The sequence below is a fragment of the Cervus canadensis genome, chromosome 6, assembly GCF_019320065.1.
Source record: "Cervus canadensis isolate Bull #8, Minnesota chromosome 6, ASM1932006v1, whole genome shotgun sequence".
NCBI classification, from domain to species: Eukaryota; Metazoa; Chordata; class Mammalia; order Artiodactyla; family Cervidae; genus Cervus; species Cervus canadensis.
Window position 1 is genome coordinate 62,934,132 of NC_057391.1, and position 22,240 is coordinate 62,956,371.

The 22,240-nt window shown below is 42.4% G+C and overlaps 1 protein-coding gene across 1 annotated transcript; it reads left to right on the top strand.

Moving 5' to 3' along the window:
* The first annotated feature begins 2,584 nt into the window (after positions 1-2,584).
* LGALS3 (galectin 3) lies at positions 2,585-20,518 on the top strand. Its single transcript, XM_043472155.1, has 6 exons — positions 2,585-2,707; positions 9,369-9,390; positions 10,883-11,251; positions 14,999-15,087; positions 18,503-18,668; positions 20,210-20,518. The coding sequence occupies exons 2-6, from the start codon at positions 9,373-9,375 to the stop codon at positions 20,363-20,365; spliced, it is 798 nt and encodes a 265-aa protein (XP_043328090.1). The 5' UTR covers positions 2,585-2,707; positions 9,369-9,372; the 3' UTR covers positions 20,366-20,518.
* The last annotated feature ends 1,722 nt before the right edge of the window (positions 20,519-22,240 follow it).

Genomic DNA, 22,240 nt, shown 5'->3' on the forward strand with positions numbered 1-22,240 from the left:
TAGCTACAGATGGGCTTCCAGAGTGGCACTAGTGGTAAAGAACCTGCCCACCAATGCAGGAGATGTAAGACACTCGGGTTCGATCCCTGGATCAGGAAGATCCCCTGGAGGAGGACATGGCAATCCACTCCAGTATTCTTGCCTGGAGAATCCCATGGACAGAGGATCCCAGCAGGCTATGCTCCATAGGGTCGCAGAGTCAGGCGTGACTGAATCGACTAAGCAGAGCACAGCGCATAGCCATAGAGAGAAAGCTCTCATTTTCCTTATTCCATTCATCCATCAGTGGACACTTAGGTTGTTTCCAGGTCTTAGCTATTATAAATAATTCTGCAATGAGCATGGGGGAGCAGATATCTCTTCAAGATAGTGATCTCATTTCCTTTGGATATGTACCCAGAAGTACATACCATATGGGTCATATGGTAGTTCTGGTTTTCTTCAAAACTATTTCCACAATGGATGCACCAATTTATATCCCTACCAATGGTACACAAAGGTTCTCTTTTCTCTACATTCTCTCCAATACATATCTCTTGTCTTTGGACAGTAGCCATTCTAACAGGCATAAGGTGATATCTCCTTGTGCTTTTGATTTGCATTTCCCTGACGATTAGTGACATTGAGCACCTTTTCATGTACCTGTTGGCCATTTATATATCTTCTTTGGAAAAATTTGGTTCCTCTGCCCATTTTTTAAGATTTTTTTTTTTTTTTTTGCAATTGAGTTGTATAAATGAGTTCCTTATATATTTTGGATATTAGGCTCTTATTTTGATATATGATTTGCAAATATTTTTTCCAGTTCTGTAGGCTGCCTTTTCATTTTGTTGATGGTTTCCTTTGCTGTGTAGAAGCTGTTTAGTCTGATGTAGGTCCCACTTGTTTACTTTAAGCTTTTAATGCTTGTGTTTTTGGTGTCATATCCAAATAATTATTGCTAAAATCAATGTCAAGGAGCTCTTTCTCTGTTTTCTTCTAGGAGCTTTATAGTTTCAGGTCATACATTGAGGTCTTTAATCCATTTTGAGTTCATTTTTAAATTGAAGTATTGTTGATTTACAACATTTCAGGCATACAGCAAAGTGATTCAGTCACACATATATATTATTTTTCAGATTCTTTTCCATTATAGGTATTACAAGATACTGAATATAGTTCCCTGTGCTACACAATAGGTTCTTGTTATTTGTCTATTATTTACATCTTATTTGTCTAGGAGTATGTATCTGTTAGGAGAAGGCAATGGCAACCCACTCCAGTACTCTTGCCAGGAGAATCCCAGGGACGGGGGAGCCTGGTGGGCTGCCGTCTGTGGGGTCACACAGTCGGACACGATTGAAGCGACTTAGCAGCAGCAGCAGCAGCAGCATGTGTCTGTTAATCCCAAGTTACTAATTTGTTCCTTCCTCTCACTATCGCGTTGATAACTGTAAATTTGTTTTCTATGTCTGTGTGTTAACTTTTGTGAGTGGCTATTTGAATTAAAAAACATATGTATCTAAGACATCCTTAGTCATTTCACTCAGCTATTACCCAGCGAAATGCTACAGACAAATACCACTTCTCCTGGAAACATCACTACTTGTAACAATCTTTATTAGAGACATGTACTGTGCTTAGTTGCTGAGTCAGGTCAGACTCTTTGTCATCACATGGACTGCAGCCCAGGCTCCTCTGTCCATGGAGATTCTCCAGGCAAGAACACTGGTGTGGATTGCCATGCCCTCCTCCAGGGGATCTTCCCAACCCAGGGATCAAACCTGGGTCTCCTGCATTGCAAGCGGATTCTTTATTTTACTTTACTTTATTCTTACTTTACTCTGAGCCACCAGGGAAGCCCTAATACTGGAGTGGGTAACCTATCCCTTCTTCACGAGTCTTCCCCACCCAGGAATCAACCTGGGGCCTCCTGCATTGCAGGTGGATTCTTTACCAGCTGAGCTACCAGCGAAGCCCTTCTTAGAGCCATAGCTTTATTTCATTTTATTCCTACCTTTCTCAAAGCTACATTTGTATTTAACTCTCCCCTCCATCAAGACTCTTTCCAATCTTTGAGAAAATAGACTTCCTAGGAAGGGATTCACTATTTCAATCATTCATTTACTAAACAAATTTAACCAGTTTACTGAGGACCTACCAAACACAGGGCAGATGTTGAGGAGGCAGTGGGAAGCAAACAGCAAAACAACCTAGGGCTCCTTGGTCTGAGAGGTGTGTACCCACATCACAGTTCAGAAGGGGAATAAAAACCAGACATGGAGCTTCTCACCCAGCATCTCAGAAAACGTGACGGGACCCTCCCTGTCACTAAAGGCTTCGCAGACTGTCCCTATCTTGGTCTGAGGGCTTAGCAGGTGAATCTAATGAGAGGGCGGTGAACCCAATCTCTGGCGGCTGCGGAGGGGACCGACTGGACGTTGAGGGGATGGAGGCCGCGGGTCCCACCCACCGCTGTCCTGGGTCAGGCGTCACCTCTACGTCCTGGATCCGCGGCGCCTGGGCGCCCGGGTATCCAGCGGGGCCAGGACTCGCCCAGCCTAGTTCGCACCGAGAGGCCGGGGGCGGCCGGGGTGTGGCCCCGCCCCGGGAGAGGCGTGCCGGGCCGGGCGTATTTGAGGCGCAGAGCCGGCCGCCGCCCTGGCAGGACCACGCCACCTCTGACCGAGCCTCCCCCGCGGCGCGAGAGCCAGTGCAGAGGCGTCGGGTAAGTGGTGGGGGCGCCGGGACCGGGGCGCACACCCGCCTGCTGCAAGGCCAGGGCGCCGGGCGCTGCTCGGTGCGCGGCCCCCTTTGCCGGCTGGGCGGGAGCCGGAGAAGGGGGCTCGGCTTCCCCGGGGAACCGCGCGTTCTGGGCCCAGGTTCCTTGGCTTCCAGCCCTCAAGAGAGGAGTCTGAGACTCGGGGAAAGTTAGCAACAAGTTACAAAGACTCACCTGCATTTCCTCGCGGCGGACGGGTGTGTCACCCTTTGCGGCGACTGGGAGGTTCAGCCCGGGCTTCGCGCCCGGCGCCCCGGGCGGCCCGTGGTGCGCAGTGGGCGCGCATCTTCCCAGCTGCCTGCTCCAGCTGGGTGGGAGGAACCAGGTGCCCCTACCTCGGTCCACGGTGGAGACTGCCCCGGCACTCTGTGGGCGGTTCCTCGACTGTTAGCTTGGCTGTGGGATGGGGATGAGTTCTGCTGCAGGCCAACAGCGTCCGGGGCTGCAGCCGCTCTCTGGATGCTGATCTCGCAGAAAATGGTGCTGCCCCAAGGCTGAGTGGGCATGTGTCCGGCTTGGCAAAGACCACACACCCTCAGTTTTTGCAAATCCCAGTCCAGATTTGAGCATTAGCGATCTCAGACCTGTGCTGGGGACATGTGGGGTGTGGCAGAATTAAATGTTGGTCCGAGTGTGCAGAGCTCTAGTTGAGGTGGGAAGAGGGTGCTTTTAAAACATGTTTGGGGATTTATTCTAAATTGTGAGTTGCTCATGTCAAAGCACTAACATGCCTGCGCTTTGAAGAGTAGGAGCTCTGGGACACTGGGGTTGAGGTTGTGCCTTAGGCTTCATGCCCTGCCCTTAGCGATCCTGATTTCAGATACCTGGAATATTTGTAAAGTGACTCCTGGGAGTTGGGTTGCTGGACAATGAGGACGGGTTGACTTCAATGACCCAGTCTGTTTCTAGGATTCTGGAAAAGGAATGGAAGAGAGGCTTATTTCGTTCTGCAGAAAATGGTGGCAATAAGAATTGACCACTTGGCACAGAGCATGAGAAAAAAGTTTCACCAACTTCCAAAATTCTGACTCATTTGCCCCAAGTTTACAAAGTTGATCTTTCATGCTAGGAGTGTTTCCATAAAAGTTCAATAATAAAATTCATTGTCCTACAAGAATGTCCTTTGCAGACATTGTCTTTGAATCCCTAGAGTCGTGTCATCCATCCCTTTGATGACTGTGCCTTACCCTTAATCTATGGGAAATCGAAGCTGCCTAAATTAATCATATGGGGTTTTTTTTTGCTTAAAATCAGCATTCTCTCCATATTCTGGGGAGAAGTTTGATGATGGGTCTTGAATGTTTTGAGCTTAGAAATACTAGGTGGATGCCTCACCAAGGTATGTAAGCAGCAGAGGAGGAGCACTGTTTGATAGATTGACCCCCAAAGCTCATTTTTAAAATGTAGTAGGTTAGTCTCGTTGTGTTGAGAGGTCTTTAGTCAATGATATTTTGCTATGCTACAAATATGCAGAAGAGCTTTATAAAAAGACTTTTTACTTATTGCTAGTGAGGTCAAAAGGCCCTTATTGGTCTCGCCTATGATTTAGATACTGTTTGCCTAGAACTCTCTTCAGTCAGACTCAAAATCTTATCCCTAATAGAGATCTATATTCATATAGTAAAATTTGAAGTGCTTATGTTACCTAAAATACCAGTTGGCTTGTGAACTTCTTGTACCTGAGACTCATGGTAACTGATCAAAAACTTAGCCTCCTTTTCCTGTTAGTTTGGGACAGAGGCTTCTGCTGAGGACAGCTAGTTAACATTTTGTGTCTGGTGCCTGAATGGATTCTTCTCATTAAATTCTGAGTGGTGAGCCTGCCAGGGCAGTAATTCCAGTTTGCCGCTGACTAAGTATCATGTGTTTTCTCTTGACTGATATTCCGCTTTTCCATATGGGGGGGGAAAATCAGTAGCTGAGAGGTACAAAGTAACTTTAACTTCCTTATGGCTGAGGAACTGTGATGAAAAAGAAATCCTAGGAAAGGACCAGTTTTCTTTATCCTAACTAGCATCTCTGAATTTGGCTTTGCAAATGAGCATTTCTCAAGCCTTGTTCCATGTTTCACTAAGACCAGGAAGTAGACAGCCTCTCCTGTGTTCTTTGGAGAGGAGTGTGGGCAGTGCTTGTGGTTCTGAGGAAATAGTTTATGATCTACTTCCCTTACAGCTTTTATAAAAGTTGGGGCCCTTTGTGGGCAGAAATTTCAGAAGTCCTCCTGGGAATCCAGGCAACTGAATTAATTGCTACATGGGTCTAGAATAACATAGTACAGTGGATAGCAACTCTTTATTAAAGGGCAAAGCTGCAATTAGCAGCAGATTAAAAGTGGCCTGCATTCTGACTCATGTTTAAATTCCTTGTTCCAAAGTGGTACTGAACTAATTCCTGTAGGTTTTTCCAAATGTGAGGATTCAGATAGTATTTTTGAAATGCTTTTGCCTTTGATGTAGTGTTTCTTATCTGACTTCAAAATTCTCTGATTCTGGGAATGCCAGAGTTCACATACCTATAGTATCTGTACAGTGGGAGGTTTTTTTTTTCCCCCACATTTGATTATCTCTTTATATAAGCTACTCATCTAAAAAGAAAGAAACTTTCCAGGCAAGTAGGAAGATGTTTTTCCAAATAGATTTTTTAAAATTGTTTTTTGGTTCTCCTTTTAAGTTCTAAGGTTGCTAACCTTGATTTAAAAAGAACATTGGTTAGAAACCTTTCCATCTGATGGTTGGGAGTTGATATAATCAAAACAATGCATACCCAACTTTTAGGAAAGTAAGCTTTATCAGTTTAAATGTGGTTATAATTAGCTAAGTGACTGTGCAAAATGGCATTCTTGTATTCAGTACCACTGCACACTGAATGAGTCACCCAGCTAGTTTCTGACAAAAGCATGATCTCTTTTTTGTTTATGATTTCAGCATGTTTATGCAGTTCCGAATGAGTAAGCCAGAGATTTAATTTCTAAATGAAGTAAATAATACTTTTGAAGGACTGCACTTTAAAATGTCAAAGTTTGAGGTTTGCTACCTAGTATAAAATCAGTCAGAATTAGGAGTCAGGCTGTTTGGACTCAGGTCCCTGCCTGCCAACGACAATGACTTTGGGCCACCATGTTAACTCTCTGAGACTCAGTTTCCTCACCTTTGAAGTAAGGATACTAACTTTTCCCTGTCAATCTCATAAGATTATTATCAGAATCAAAATAAGAAAAGTATGTGGGAAAAAAAAAAAGTATGTGAAAGTGCTTTATAAACTGAAAACATCACACAAATACAGGGTGTCATTATTCTAATGGGCTTCTAATGTGTCCCAGCACAATCCAAACTGCCATCCTTGGTGTTACCTGAAACAGCGGAAATAGTGGAATCTGCCTTGTTTCTCCAGTTGTTTTGGTCTAGTTGGAAAATGGGGCTTCTCAGGTGGCTCGGATGGTAAAGGATCTGCTTGCAATACAGGAGACCCAGGTCCAATCCCTGGGTCAAAAGACCCACGAGAGAGGGAGACGGCGACCCACGAGAGAGGGAGACAGCAACCCACTCAACTCCAATCCAAAATAAACTGAATATGTTTGAACAGAGACTTTGAAAAGAATAAATGTTACATTTTGGGCTAGCTGTCTTGCATGAGTTTCTGGTTGTGATCAGCCTTTAAACATATCTAAGTTTAATTGGATTTATATTAATAAGATGGGCTTCCCTGGCGGCTCAGCCTGTAATGTGGGAGACCTGGGTTTGATCCTTGGGTCGGGAAGATCCCCTGGAGGAGGGAGTGGCAACCCACTCCAGTATTCTTGCCTGGAGAATCCCCATGGACAGAAGAGCCTAGTGGGCTTACAGTCCATGGGGTCGCAAAGAGTCGGACATGACTGAACGACTAAGCACACATATTAATGACACTTTATGAGGCCAGTGGTATAGCTTTAGCTAGTTTTAACAACTGAAACTACCTTTCTGTTTTTTATTGACCTGAATGGGTACTTTTATGTGAGAATACATATCCTCATTAGCTCAGGCCAGTGGTTCTCAAACCAGGCACAACTTTGCCCTCCTCTTGCTTCCCCAGGGTTATTTGGAAACATCTTAAGACCTTCTAGGTTAGCACAATGCAGGGGCTGGGGGGGTGGGGGGTGGGGGTGGGGCTGCTGTCATCTTGGGTGTTGAAGCCAGGGAAGCACATGATGCACAGAAGAGCCCCTCCCTACGAAGTATCCCACCTGAAATGTCAGTGAGGCTGAGGTCAGGGGTAAGCCCCAGCACAATGGGGATATTTAAAAGAAGTCAAAACACTTACAAAGTTATTGCTGAGTCTTTACTATGTTGCTGTGTTGCTCAGGAATGGAAGAATTTGTGTAATCAAAGGAACTAAACTTTCTGCCTATGGTGAAGTCCAAAATTGTTTCTTTCTGGCGTCCAAAGTGAGAAGCTTTATTTCTTGACTTAAGAAATATCCTTTCAAAGGATTTCACTGGCAGTCCAGTGGTTAAGGCCCTGTGCTTCCACTGCAGGGGGTACGGGTTCCATCCCTGGTTGGGAACTGAGATCCCACATGCCTCACGGCATAGCCAAAAAAAAAAAAAAGAAAGAAAGAAATGTCCTTTCTTTCCCTTTTCTGTAAGAACTCTTAAAGCTGTTTTTAAAATCTTTATTGAATTTGTTACAATATTATTTCATGTTTTGGTTTTTTGGCCACCAGGCATGTGGGATCTTAGTTCCTCAACCAGGGATTGAACCTGCTCCCCCTGCATTGGAAGGGGAAGTCTTAACCACTGGATGGCCAGGCAAGTCCCTGTAACAACCCTTAAGTTCCTCTTGTGGTAGCAGCATACTTCTCTAGGCAGTGGCAGTCTTGGGGAAGGAAGTACAGAGGAGCACCGACTTTCGCATTAAAGAGTCGAATATTATATACTAAATGCAATGAAACAAGCCCTGGGAGAGTCACTGTGACTTCCCAATTAGATCACCTGCAGTTTCCAAATTGGAAGATGGGCACAGTGATAACCTGAGTGTATCCAAATTTAAAAAGAGACGTGCAAAAACAAAAAAATAATGGAAGGTAATATTGAACTGTATTATAAGTAACAGCAGAGTAAGATAAAATATCTGGTGTATAAATGAAGCATACATTAAGTTCTAGGAGGACTTTTTGTCTGTTTTTGTTTTACCAAAAACTCTAGTATTTTGCATTTTTAGGACCTATCAAGTAGCCACCATTTAATGGATCATTTCTTAGAATAATTGAATAACTTTAACAAGTAGGCAACTTACAGCTTCCCAGATGGTGCTGGTGGTAAAGAACCCACCAGCCAGTGCAGGAGATGTAAGAGATATGGGTTTGATCCCTGGGTCAGGAAGATCCCCTGGAGGAGGGCATGGCAACCCACTCCAGTTTTCTTGCCTGGAGAATCCTATGGACAGAGGAGCCTGGTGGGCTAGGGTCCATAGGGTAGCAAAGAGTTCGACATGACTGAAGTGACTTAGCACACACATGTAGATAACTTAAGGAAAAAGATTCTGATTATTGAAGATCCAGGTAACTTTGACCATAGCACAGGTGATCCGCGGTGGAGAAAAGAACCCAGGCCTGAGGAGTCCCAAGCTGCCCTCCTCTCCTCACCGCCAGAGCACCAGCTCTGGGAGCAAGTGTCAAACATCTTGTTTGTTGGGAACTGGCACTGAGGGAGGAGCCAGCGAAGCAGGAATGATGGTCTCATGGCCACCCACTGAGGCAGCTTTGGGCAAGGCCAACTCTCTTTGGTAGCATCCTACCCCAAAATATTTTCCTCCAAATTCTTTTTTTTTTTAAACTTGATTTGTTATACTGCCAGATATTTTCATTTGGAATAACAAACACCTTAAAAAAAATTACATCTTGTGCTCGCCTTTCTTTGCTATTGCTTCATATTCCCAGTCTCACCTTTCTTTCAAGGTTTAGCTCAACACTGTTCCTGTTAGAAGTCAACTTTTCAGTTGTGACTTGCCGTAGCACATAGTCTGGTTCACAGTGCCCATTACTTGTGACCCTTTCTGGCCTCTGACCCTTTGATGATACATCTTGGCCAATTCCATCTTCAAACCCAGACCTGAGCCCGCCCAGTGCCTGGCGCAGAACAGGCACAAATTTGTGCAAATGAAGAAATAAGTCATCAGCAGCAGCTATGGCTTGGGCATTGGGGTGGGCAAGGCAGAGACTGTCTTTCAAACACTAGGAGGAAGAACCAATGGCCTCCTCCTTAAACCCAGAAGAGGGTGTGGGGCTGTCAGTGGGAACCAGAGGAGAGGTGGGCAAGATTCATTTGATGAACACCACTTGCATTGTATGGCCTGTTACTTCCGGATTCAGCCACAAGCTAGTGTGATTAGAGTTCAGTTATGAGTTAAATAGGGCCTGGTGATTCAGGTGGAGAGCATCCTCGCCCTTTGAGACATTTTTATGGTTCCCCGCTATTGATTTTGGCATATTTGGAGAACAGACTTGTTTGTGTTAGGAGAATGCCTGTATATTGACTTGACCTGCACAATGAGCTGTTTGTGATGTTCATACAGAAACCAGTGAAATCTTTTAGGATCAAATGATAACCCCTATTTTTTTTTTCTCCTTTCAGGAAAATGGCAGACGGTTTTTCGGTAAGTGTTTTATGTCTGTTTTCCTACCTTAATATATATACATTCATGCAGGATGAGGGTTTTATTTCTTGTTGTTTGTTTTTTAACCACTCAAGTTTCCTGCTTAACTCTCCCACCACGTGGCTTCCTCTGGCCTCATCTGTCCAATGAGGGCTTGTTAGGTGGAGTCTTGTTTTTCCAGCAACAGGTTTGGGAAGAAAGCCAGGCAGAGAGAGAGGCCTCACTAACAGTAACCCCTTTACCAAAGGCCTAGGACAGAAGTTGGTGGATTCTGCTGGCAGGAACTGAGAAGCCAACTGAGCAAAGGGCAGTGTGGTTCATTCTGAGCAACCTGATTTTTTTTTTTTAATCCTCAAGTGCCCTCAATTCCTTCTCCCTTCCCAAATGCTGGAGTAAGAAGCAGCCAAAACAAATTCCTATTAGTATGCTTATGTATTCCCAAATTCCTTAATGGAATGACTCACGCCACCAACAGCCACAACGAGCTCTGCTCAGGTTTGTTTTCTAAATCCCGTTTGCTTTCCATCATCACGGAGCCCTCTGATTCCTCTTCCCCTCCCCCAGGCCACATGGGCTCCCTTCACAGCCTCACTGTGTTGCCCCAACACCAGATCTAGGGTTGTGTTCCCGACGCATCAAAGACAATCCTGGCAGATCATATTCAGTCAACGTAGAAGTCTTTACTGGGCATCTTCCATGTACCACCTGGCAGTGTGCTGTAGAAAACAGGCAGGGAGAAAGCAGCCTCTCCCTGGAGAGAAAGGACACAATCCAACACTGACACAGAGTCTTGCAGTCTGTAAAGGGCCGTCACAAATGCTGCCTCACTTGTTTGTCACCACAATCATATGAAATAGAGATTATCCCCATTTTACAAGCAGACACTAAGTCCTATACAGGTGACATGATGGCTCCGAAACTGGAGCTCTTGATGGATAACACTGGATTTCTTGATGGATAGCACTGGATTTTAAACCACATCATCTGACTCCACATCGCAGGCTCCTCCCTGTGTACCAGGCAGCCTCTCTGGTACTAGCCTGGATGCCACCAAGTGGTAACTTCCCTGGTGTACCCGAAGTGCAGTAGACATCCCGCAAAGGGAAGGCCAACGCAACCAGGGCCAGCTCGGTGGAAGGTTTTGCAGCCAAAGAGTATACTGAGTTTTGTGACTTTTTTTTTTTTTTTTCATGTCAGTTAGAAAGTATGTGCTTTTACATAGAGGATGGCTAGCTCCTGACTTTAGCAAATTACAAAAAGGCAACCCTCAATGATCTGAGATGATGGGAGGCAAGAGTAAAGTGATAAAGCATGTATAATCCCATAGTTGAATTTTAAGTCTTAGGAACTCAAAACTAAAAGGTAGGAAAAACATTATTGATATGAATTTCATATCTTCACCAAATCCCTCTAATTCTTAGATCACATATTCCTGAAAATACTGTTGTGATTGTTTTTCATCCTATAATTTTTTTAATGTCTTTTTTTTCAGCTTAATGATGCCTTATCTGGGCCTGGAAAACCAAACCCTCAAGGTTGGCCTGGTTCATGGGGAAACCAGCCTGCTGGGGCAGGGGGCTACCCAGGAGCGGCCTATCCTGGGGCCTACCCTGGACAAGGACCTCCTGGGGCCTACCCTGGACAAGGACCTCCTGGGGCCTACCCTGGACAAGGACCTCCTGGGGCTTACCCTGGACAGGGACCTCCTGGGGCCTACCCTGGCCCAACAGCACCTGCTTACCCTGGACCAACTGCACCGGGTGCCTACCCCGGACCTGGGGCCTACCCGCCTCCCGCACAGCCAAGTGCCCCTGGAGCCTACCCTGCTGCCAGCCCCTATGGCGTCCCTTCTGGACCCCTGGTAAGACGGAGTGAATCATTTAGTAAGCTACAATGTGTTCAGGACCAAGTTAATAAAGAACATGGCTGGGACTCCCTAGCAGTCCAGTGGCTAAGACTCCATGCTCTCAGTGCAGGGGGCCTGGGTTTGACCCCTGATCAGGGAACTAGATCCCACATGCCAAAACTAAGACCCAGCACAGCCAAATCAATAAATATTTAAAAAAAAAAAAAGAAAGAAAGAAAATGGCAATTGTCTGGAGCGGTAGCGTCATCACTTTGTAGTGCTCTGACTGGAAGCTGGCTCTGGGCACTGACCTGCAGAGGGCTTTGGGAGACCTGAAGCTTGAAACTCACTACTTAGAGCCATTTTTCAAGGACCAGGCACAGTGTATATTGGTTCAATTGAAAAGTTAGTTTCCCGTGTTTAGTTATGTACTGTTAGTTTAAAGTGAAGCTAATGTGTGTTTTGAAGGCATCTGTAAGGCAGCTTTAATATAAATCAAGTTAAGATCATAGTAATGGTTGTTATTATTACTGATAAACACTGGATATATAACATGTGCCAGCTGTGTGCTTCTACATGGATGCTCTCATTCAACTCCACACGCACTCTGTAAGATACTGTTATTATTGCCACTTTACAAATAAGGAAATAGGGCAATAAAGGGTTATACAGCCTTCCAGTGGTCATAGAGGGGAAACTTGGGGCAACCACAGTAATCTGGTTTTTAAAAACCTTCTAAAGATAATTTTGTGATCTAAGGATTGAATTTTCATTTATATTAAAATTCATTTTAATAAATGAATTCTAACCATAAGACCCAACTCTGGGGGCTCCAGACACATCTCCAAACAGTCTAGCTGTGAGAAAAGATACATATCTGAGAAAAGCGTTCAATAGCAGTGTGAGATCAGCCCCTTTCAGGAGTGTGATGGCGCAGGGAGTATTTGCTCTGCTTATTGGTCAGCTTAGAGGAGAGCAGAGGGACAGCATTGGGTGCATGAGAGCCGATACACAGGATCTGGACCACACACAGGTAGTCAGTTGAGACAGGAATATGGAAATTTTGGAAGGAAGAGGCAGTGGGAAAGAGATTGAAGAGGAGGAACCCCAGAATCTAGTGGTTAAGTATTGTTGTTTTTGTTTAGTCACTAACTCAAGTCCGACTCTTTGTGACCCCATGGACTGCAGCACACCAGGCTTCCCTTGTCCTTCTCTATCTCTTGGGATTTTCTCAAACTCATGTTCATTGAGTCCTTGATGCCATCCAACCATCTCATCCCTTGTCGCCCCCTTCTCCTCCTGCCCTCAATCTTTCCCAGCATCAGGGTCTTTTCTAATGAGTAGGCTCTTCACATCAGGTGGCCAAAGTACTGGAATGTCAGCTTCAGTATCAGTCCTTCCAATGAATATTCAGGGTTGATTTCCTTTAGGATTCACTGGTTTGGTCTCCTTGCTGTCCAAGGGACTCTCAAGAGTCTTCTCCAGCACCAAAAATTCAAAAGCATCAATTCTTTGCTGCTCAGCTTTCTTTATGGTCCAACTCTCACATCCGTATATCACTGCTGCAAAACCCACAGCTTTGACTGTATAGACCTTTGGAATCAAAGTGATGTCTCTGCTTTTTAATACACTGTCTAGGTTTGTCATAGCTTTTCTTCCAAAGAGCAAGGGTCTTCTAATTTTGTGACTGCAGTCACTGTCTGCAGTGATTTTGGAGTCCAAGAAAATAAAATATGCCACTGTTTCTCACTTTTTCCTCATCTATTTGCCATGAAGTGATGGGACCAGATGCTATGATTTAGTTTTTTTGATTGTTGAGTTTTAGCCAGCTTTTTCACTTTCCTCTCTCATCCTTATCAAGAGGCTCTTTAGTTCCTCTTCACTCTCTGCCATTAGAGTGGTATCATCTGTGTATCTGAGGTTGTTATTTCTCCTAACAATATTCATTCAGTCCAGCATTTCACATGATGTACTCTGCACAGAAGTTAAATAAGCAGGGTCACAATATGCAGCGTTGACATACTCCTCTTGCAATTTTGAAACAGTTGTTTTGCAATTTTGAACCAGTTCATTGTTCCATGTCCAGTTCTAACTGTTGCTTCTTGACCTAAATATAGATTGCTCAGAAGGCAGGTAAGGTGGCCTGGTATTCCCATCTCTTAAGAATTTTCCACAGTTTGTTGTGATCCACAGTCAAAGGCTTTCACATAGTCAAATAAAGCAGAAGTGGACATTTTTCTGGAATTCTCTTGCATTTTCTATGATTCACAGATATTGGCAATTTGATTTCTTGTTCCTCTTTTCTAAATTCAGCTTCTACATCTGGAAGTTCGTAGTTCACATACTGTTGAAGCCTAGCTTGAAGGATTTTGAGCATTTCCTTGCTAGCATGTGAAAAGAGTACAACTGTATGGTAGTTTGAACATTCTTTGACATTACCTGTCTTTGGAATTGGGATGAAAACTTTCCTTTTCCAGTCCTGTGGTCATTGCTTAGTTTTCCAAATTTGCTGACATATTGAATGCAGCACTTTAACAGTGGCAAAGAATCCGCCTGCCAATTCAGGAGACATGGGTTCGATCCCTGGGTGGGGAAGGTCCCCTGGAGAAGGAAATGGTAATCCACTCCAGTATTCTTGCCTAAGAAATCCCATGGAGAGAGGAGCGTGGCAGGTTGCAGTCCATGGGGTCGTCAGAGTCAGATGTGACTTTGTGACTAAACACCACCAACAAAGAGTCAAGGAACGACTCTGGCTTTTCAAGACTGGACAAGGAGAATGCCAGCCAAGGGTCAGCCCAAACCAGGAACTCAGAAAGGGGGTCAGATCGTGGAGGGGCAGGGGACACCACTGCAGTTCACACTGGTTGGATTTGTGGCACCAGTAGCAAAGCCAGATGGGAAGAAGCACAGGACTAATACAGATCAGATCAGAGCTAGAGAGAGAAAGACTTGGGCAATGGTTGAACCCAGGGGAAAACAATCTTAAAGGAAAAAGAGAAGAAGCCAAGATAGAGCAGTGGAAATATTTATAACACCTTGAACGTAGACGGTCAGTAAATATTTGTTGAATGAACTGGGGAAGGTATTAACTGGAAAGTTCCCATTCGACAAACATTGAGTACTTGCCACCTTTAAAGCACCACACAGGGCCTGTGTGAATTAAACGTAAGAACACCTCAGAGGCCTAGAAGGTGCCACGGTGTTTGCCTGCAGGGAGCAGAACCACTAGGACGAACATGTCATATGGCAAGGATCTTAAGAGTGGTATAGAAATGTTAATGTTGATTGCAAGGTCTAGCTTAAGCCTTTCCGATGAGTTATAGATTAGGATGGTCCTTATCATGAGAGATACAGTCTCCAGAAGGGAACATGTTCTGTCTTTGGCACTAATTAACTGATGGCCTTTTTCTTGATTATTGTGGTTATAGTTGTGTAGGGAGCCATCTCTCTTCTGGCCCTGGACAAGGTGGCCTGAGAGTCTGAAAAGATGGCTAAAAGTAGGGTTACATGTTATTCACATATATTAATAGTGGTTGAACTCTAGCAATGTCTTTTTCTTTCTTCCCTCAAGAAAACATGACTCTTTTTTGGGGGTGGGTGGGTAGCTGCATGGCATGTGGGATCTTAGTTCACTGACTGGGGTGAACTAGGGTGAACTCACACCCCCTGCAGCAAAAGCATGGCATCTTAACCACTGGGCTGCCAGGGAAGTCCCCCGGAACATGACTCTTTATTGATAGATGGGTATTTTTTTATTCCCAGAATGTGCCTTATGACCTGCCTTTTCCTGGAGGAATCATGCCTCGCATGCTGATAACAATCCTGGGTACAGTAAAGCCCAATGCGAACAGGTAAAGAGCAAAATTAGCAAGTCTAACATATTGATTGATTGGTTTTTGGAATAAAGGGTGATCTGTTTTAAATTTTAATAGAATTTTAAAAATTACATTTAGAATCTCGGCTATACCATAGTTTGTGATTTTCCCATAAATCAATACACAGTCTCACCAAGAGGACAAATCCCTTGCTAAGTCTTGTGTTTTTCCCAGAACCAGAATAAAAATTTGTGAGGACAAAGAGGAAGAGCAGAAAAACCCGTTCTGTTGGTTCTTCCTAGCAGGGAAAGCCTTAGAATTAAAGGAAAGTAGACCCTTTGTGATGTAATGTTTGGATATCCCTCCACCTCTGAGCCACAGATTGTCTAAAAAACAAAGCCCATCAAAAATTAGGGTCAAAAAGAAAAAGATGCCTAGTTGATCTGAGAGCTTAAATATTATACCTCCTGTCCTCATATTGGTGCAATCTCCCTGTAGCTGTGAAAGTTATGATACACTCTCAGATTTGTGAGCTTGGTTGCCATTTCCGTGTTCATACTGTTGGCCTGGTCTACAGATGATAAGTGACAAGATGGAGAACCCCAGTGTTCTGAGTGGACACTATTTACTTATTTTTGCTTTTATTTCTGAGTGGACACTATTTACTTAAAAGGTTTGAAAAAACTTTACAAGTTAAAGTTTTAACTTGTCCAATTAATTGATCAAAATAAACCAGTCTTCACCGTTGGTACTGCTTTGGTTGAGGTGAACTAGAAGGGGCTAAGATTTTGAGCTCACTTTGGAAAATCCATGCTGATTTACAGCTGAGTTGGGACACCACACTCTGGTTATCACCACTGGTTATATTTACATATAATACAAGCAGGCTAAGGTTATCCTGAAGCTGTTTAGTCTGTCTGTCCTTGAGGTTGGTGGTACCATTAAAGCTCCTACAGCCATTAATTAATCTGTTTCTGGGTCTTATAGACAATGCACAAAAGGTACAAATTCAAGCTGTGTACACAGGTTTATTTAATTCTGTAAACAGCCTCTGTGAGTGCCTGTCACTTTGATCCTGGTGAATCAGTGGGAGCAACCTCCTCTGTTACCAGGAGGTGGACAGGTTCTGAACAGATCATTTTACATTCAGCCAACCAGTTCACTCCACCTCCAGCCAGCCTCCTCTGGTTCTACGTGGTAGTCACTATCTTAAGTTAGTTCTTCCTTCCACATAGCCTAGACAGCCTCTCTCAGCACAGTACTTCCCTACACAGTAAAACTGGTCTCACAGCAAGTTACAAAACATATACTCATATATCTTCTGTCTGTGTCCTCATCCACCTTTCCTCCCAAAATAACACAGGACCCACAGCCCTGATCCTGTGCAGGCAGCACTCATAACTGGGTAATATCGGCTCTCCTGAGGCAGCTGCTGTCAAGCAGAACCACAATGGCATCTTTGCTTTACTTAGGACTATCACACTAGAAAGGTTGGGCTTCTCAGGTGGCTCAGTGGTAAATAATCTGCCTGCCAAGCAGGAGACACAGGTTCTAATCCTGAGTCAAGATCTCCTGGAGGAGGAAATGGCTACCTATTCCAGTATTCTTGCCTGGGAAATCCCATGGACAGAGGAGCCTGGCAGGCTACAGTCGATGGGGTCCCAAAGAGTTGGACACGACTTAGGAACTACATCACCATCACCACTAGAAAGGTTAGAGACTGGCAGGTTAAAACCAATTTTGGTTGAAATGATTAAAGTGGTAGTAAACTGAGAAATGGATTGCTTTGAGCTGCAAAATCTATGTGAGGAATCACATGAAAGAGAAAAAAATCCTTAAAGGGTAGAGATGACAATTACCTTTTCACTGCTGAGAAAGTACAAGCATTGCATATTAAGTCAAATACAAGTTCTATTGCCATTTGACTATATTGATTCTTTCCCTGTGAATTTAATCGTTGATAGTTGGATGTATCTGTTACGGGGTGAATGAAAACACCCAAAGAATCATTGTTAATAGGTCTAGAATGCAGACCTTGCTTTAAGACAAGAGCTGCTTTTTTTTTTTTTTTTTAACAGAACCAGCTGCTTCTGATATTAGTGCTCTGGGGAGCACACTTTTGAGAAACCGTGTGGAAAGGGTAGTGCTTTAACAGCCAGAGAACTTGTGTTTGTATTAATATCCAAGGAGAGAGAACAGGATAGAAAGTTTATCCAGCACTTCCATTAATTCCACTTCACATCACAGAATGTTTAACACATTTATTATTATGACTTCACAACTCAGCAACAGGATACTGAACATTAACTATGTTATCTCATTCTTGCTGTTTTAGGACTAGGTTTTCCAGTTAACTATGAGGAAGCCAGGGATTTGATAGCACTTTATGTGACTGGTTTACTTTTAACAGGGGTTGAAAGTAACCTGTCAGGGCAAGAAAGAGGTAGCTGTATTTCCATAATGTCAGGTATAAAGTGCCCTCAAAGTGGCCCCAAACCTCTGCAGGGAAACCTTGACCATGTTTATATGTAAAGATAGTAAAAAGGGAAATACAGGTGAATAAGATATAACCAAAGACAACAAGGCTAAAACCTTAACACGTATTGTCTTGTTTACTGTGGTAGTATGTCGAGTATAGTAGTGGCCCTTATCTGAGGTTTTGCTTTCCACAGCCTCGGTTACCCATGGTCAATCACAGTCTGAAAATATTAAATGGAAAATTCCAGAAATAAATAATTCATAAGTTTTAAGTTGCCCACATTGTACACAGCATGGTAAAATCTCCTGCTGTCCAGCCCCATCCTGCCCAGGCTGTGAAACCACCCCTTTCTGCTGTACATCTGGTCTATTAGTTATCAGATCCACTGTCATGGGACCCTGGTGCTTGTGTCCACATAACCCTTATTTTACCTAATAATGGCCCCAAAAGCAAGAGTAGTGATGCTGGCAATTCACATATGCCAAAGAGAAGCTATAAAGGGCTCTCTTAAAGTGAAAAGGGGACAGTGCTCAATTTAATAAGAAAACAATTATACACTGGGGTTGCTAAGATCTACAGTAAGTACAGATCTTTTGTCCATGAAATTGTGAGAAAGGAAAAAGAAACTCATGCTTTTTTTTTTTTTTTTTTGGTCATACCTCAAACTGTAGAAGTTATGGCCCCAGTGCATAGATGTTCAGTTCAGATGGAAAAGGTATTTTGATACTATTCATGGTTTCAGCCATCCATTGGGGGTCTTGGAACACACATCCCATGCATGAGGTAGAACTACTGTACTTTGCCCAGTATACTTTCCAGTTTGAGCCCATTCTATGGTTTATTTGCTTTCTATTTAGAAGAGTGTCCTGTACTTTATAAATGATTTGCTCTTTAGAAAAGTATATGTTCTTCACTTGATACAAATGTACAACTTGAATTATTTTACTAACTGTGACTTTTGATTTAAAACAGACTTGCTTTAGATTTCAAGAGAGGGAATGATATTGCCTTCCACTTTAACCCACGCTTCAACGAGGACAACAGGAAAGTCATTGTTTGCAATTCAAACCTGAATAATAACTGGGGAAAGGAAGAAAGACAAATGGTTTTCCCATTTGAAAGTGGTAAACCTTTCAAAGTAAGTTATTGCTATTATATATTGATAATGTCTATTTCTCATGCAAGCTTAAACCACAACACACTGGAAATTAATTTTCATCAGTTGTCCTGGGACACCTGACCAGTACATCTGCTCCCCATCCCAGGGGAATGGTCTCAGAAATAGTGGCACATTCCTCAACTCCATTTAGGCACCTCACCATTGTCCTTGTTACCAGCCCTCTGAGTTTAAGATTTTCTGGAAATGAGAAACATAGCATCTTTAATTTAAAAGGCAGAAAATAGGGAGGGGGGATCGGGATTGGGAATACATGTAAATCCATGGCTGATTCATATCAATGTATGACAAAACCCACTGGAAAAAAAAAAAAAATAATAAATAAATAAATAAAAGGCAGAAAATCTTTTTTTGGCTGTAATGTGAGGCATGTAGGGCAAATCTGCTCCCCCTGCAGTGGAAGCAAGGAGTCTTAACTACTTGCCAGGGAAGTCCCCTAGAAAGTCTTTATGATATAATTGGGCTGAGAGTTAATTCCTTAAAACCATAAGGTTAGCATGGCAATCAAAACTAAATTTTTTAAACTCTAAAATTAATTCATGCCTGTTTATGAAAAGAAAAATTTACAGATTTTTTTTTTTTTAACTAAAAAGTTCTCCATCCTTTACCCCTCCCCCATCCTCACAAATGTTACAAACGAGTATCTTTCCAGTGTTTTCTTGTGACAAGCAACACATTTTTTTATTTTCAAGCATGGCTTCAACAAATATTAGGTCCACAGTGTTGGGTTAGGGTTGACTATACAGTGGGCAATAAAACAGCTGGACCATCCGCTCCTCAGGGGCGGGACCAACAGGGTCTGTATTCTACATCTGGTGGACATTTCCTTCTCAGAACACTGTCACCTAATAACACTTCATTGCTTAGAGATGCAGTAATTCAACCAGTACCCTACTGATGAAAATCTGGAGTATGGAAATATTACAAACAGATAAAACCTCGAAAGCTTTATTTATTTTACTAAAATACTGTGATAACTCGTCCTAATACATCTCTGCTTCCTAGAAGAGTAATTTTACTAAAAAAAAAAAAAATATGTTTAAGATTTAGATGAAGATATTGCCAAAGTGCTGCTTCCAAAATGTTAGAATTAATGCATTCTCCAACTACTGGGAGATTATGTTTCTCTTACTCTTGCCAAAACTGGTTATTATCCATCTTCATAACATTCACTTCTCTAAACAGAGAATTCCTACTTTAGCATTTTTGTTTTTACTTTCAGTGTTTGAGACCATACAAAAGCTTTAAGTTTTTATGTAGAGGAATGATTAATCTTTTCCTCTGTGGCTTCAATTATATATCCTTTTAACAACTTATCATTTTGTTCCATTTAAATCTTTGAATAATTTGGAATTTTTTTTTTTCTGGAAGGTTACCTTTTCTGACTTTAATTCGTTCTACAAAGGATCAGAAAGATGAAATTTTTGACATCCAGAGCTTAGGCTAGACTGGTTTTAAAAGGAATGGGCATTTCTAACAGTTTTGTGTATGTGTCATTTCAGATACAAGTGCTGGTTGAACCTGACCATTTCAAGGTTGCAGTCAATGATGCTCACTTGTTGCAGTACAATCATCGGGTGAAAAATTTTGGTGAAATCAGTACGCTGAGAATTTCTGGTGACATAACTCTCACCAGTGCTTCACACACTATGATATAATCTTAAATGGGCAGATACTTTTTTAAAGAAATGAATTTGAACGTAAACCTTACACATTTAAAAGTTTCATGTTAAGTATGAGTGAAAAATTTTACCTTTATTCATCAATGTCCTTCTTGTAAATCACTGATTTAATAAATACTCTAAGAGTTACTTGTCTTTACATGTAATTTAATTGGGGCAATTTATTAAGTCCATTGTACAATGGACTTAAAGGAAAAATATGTGGCAATGTTAATACTGCATTAGAGCCTCCCAGTTTTCAATATTTGAAACTATATTTTTAAAAAGAAATCAGGAGTAAATACTACCACAAAATTAACCTCTCTCTTCTAGAGTTTGGTAAAAACCAATGGATACTACAAAAAAAATCATTCTATTGTCTTACTTAAGGAAACATAATATATTCAGGAAATAAGAAAAGCAAAGTTTACATACATATGACCTTTTGGACTTCTTTTAACTATTTTATCTTTCTAAACTATACTTCACACTATCAGATCAGTAATTTATACCAACATCAATCTTCCTGTGGGGTCTTTTGGTTTTATGAAATCTCCAGATTTGTAGAAAGAAAAAAGTAGGTTTTTATTTGAAAATTCCATTGTCAATACTCTTATTATCAACCATGCCTTTCTGCCCTTCTTCATTACCAGGAAGGTCAAAGATTAATATAATTTCAAAATTTGGATATGCTCAGACCACTTCATTTTATAAAAAACCAAAATATTATTTGATCTGTTACTGTTTCTCCAGTACCATCTTCTCAAATAATCTATTGGCACAGGTTGTGTTCCCCAGGAGGCAAAGAGATCAGAATGCAGGAGGTTTATGAGGAAGTATATGCCCTTTTTTTCAACAGCTGTGAAGACAAGAAAGTACCCGACTGGGCAGAGAGAAGTGGTGCATCCATGCCTCAGTCTACCCTACAGGGATTCTGAGCTGGGATGATCCTTTAGAGTTGTTAAGAGGGGGACAGGCCTTCATATTTTCACTTCATCCCATTTCGTTTTTCATTTTTGGAAAAGCTCTGGTTCTACCCAGTTTTCTTTCATTTTATCTTTAAAGGTTTTCTTAATACCTCACAATTCTAGAATCCAGTAGCCCAAGGGCAAATTGATGGCTGCCTACCTGACTCATTCCCTGCTACCTAATAGTCCTGGTTTTACCCAGGTATAATCCCAGGTAAAGCAGGGGATCCTGATTAAGTAAATCCCAAATGAGATGTGGATGGAGATGTGGCATTAGCTGGCCTAACCAAACTAAAAGGAAGGACATAGCTCTGATTACCACTAGCAGCCATCTTATCACCCCAAAGGACCCAGCATTAGAGATGCTGACACCGAGGATGCCAGAATGAACAGATGTTGGACCTTGATGTATCACTGAGCCATTGACTATAAAGTGCCTGAAATCACCATGACAACATTATAATAATGAACTTCCTTATTGTTAAGCCAATTGGAGTTCATTGCATTGTTACTTAACAGCCAAAAGTTTTCTAAGTGATTCAACAGTACATCTTATTAAACCTAAAAAAAAAAAAATCACGTTTACTGACTGACATTGTTTTATTCTCATCTACTTTATCAATGGCAACCCACTCCAGTATTCTTGCCTGGAAAATCTTATGGGCAGAGGAGCCTGGCAGTCCACAGGGTCACAAAGAGTTAGACACAACTGAGCATGCACACACTGACTTTATCCTTGAGGGCAAGTATTATCTTATTGTTATGTTACATATTGCTTTATGTATGTTCTAAGTCTTGGGTTGCTCTGTACTCATCTCTTTTACATGTTCACAGCCCTGGACCCTTAGAAAACTCCCAACTTTGATAATACTATCTTTTCTACAAGCCCAACACAACTTCCTCT

What these genes read in the sequence shown, in the direction of transcription:
- LGALS3 (XM_043472155.1), top strand. An exon ending in GCGTCCCTTCTGGACCCCTG is followed by an intron (nt 11,252 to 14,998) that starts GTAAGACGGAGT and finishes TTTTATTCCCAG; the next exon opens with AATGTGCCTTATGACCTGCC. An exon ending in GTAAAGCCCAATGCGAACAG is followed by an intron (nt 15,088 to 18,502) that starts GTAAAGAGCAAA and finishes GATTTAAAACAG; the next exon opens with ACTTGCTTTAGATTTCAAGA.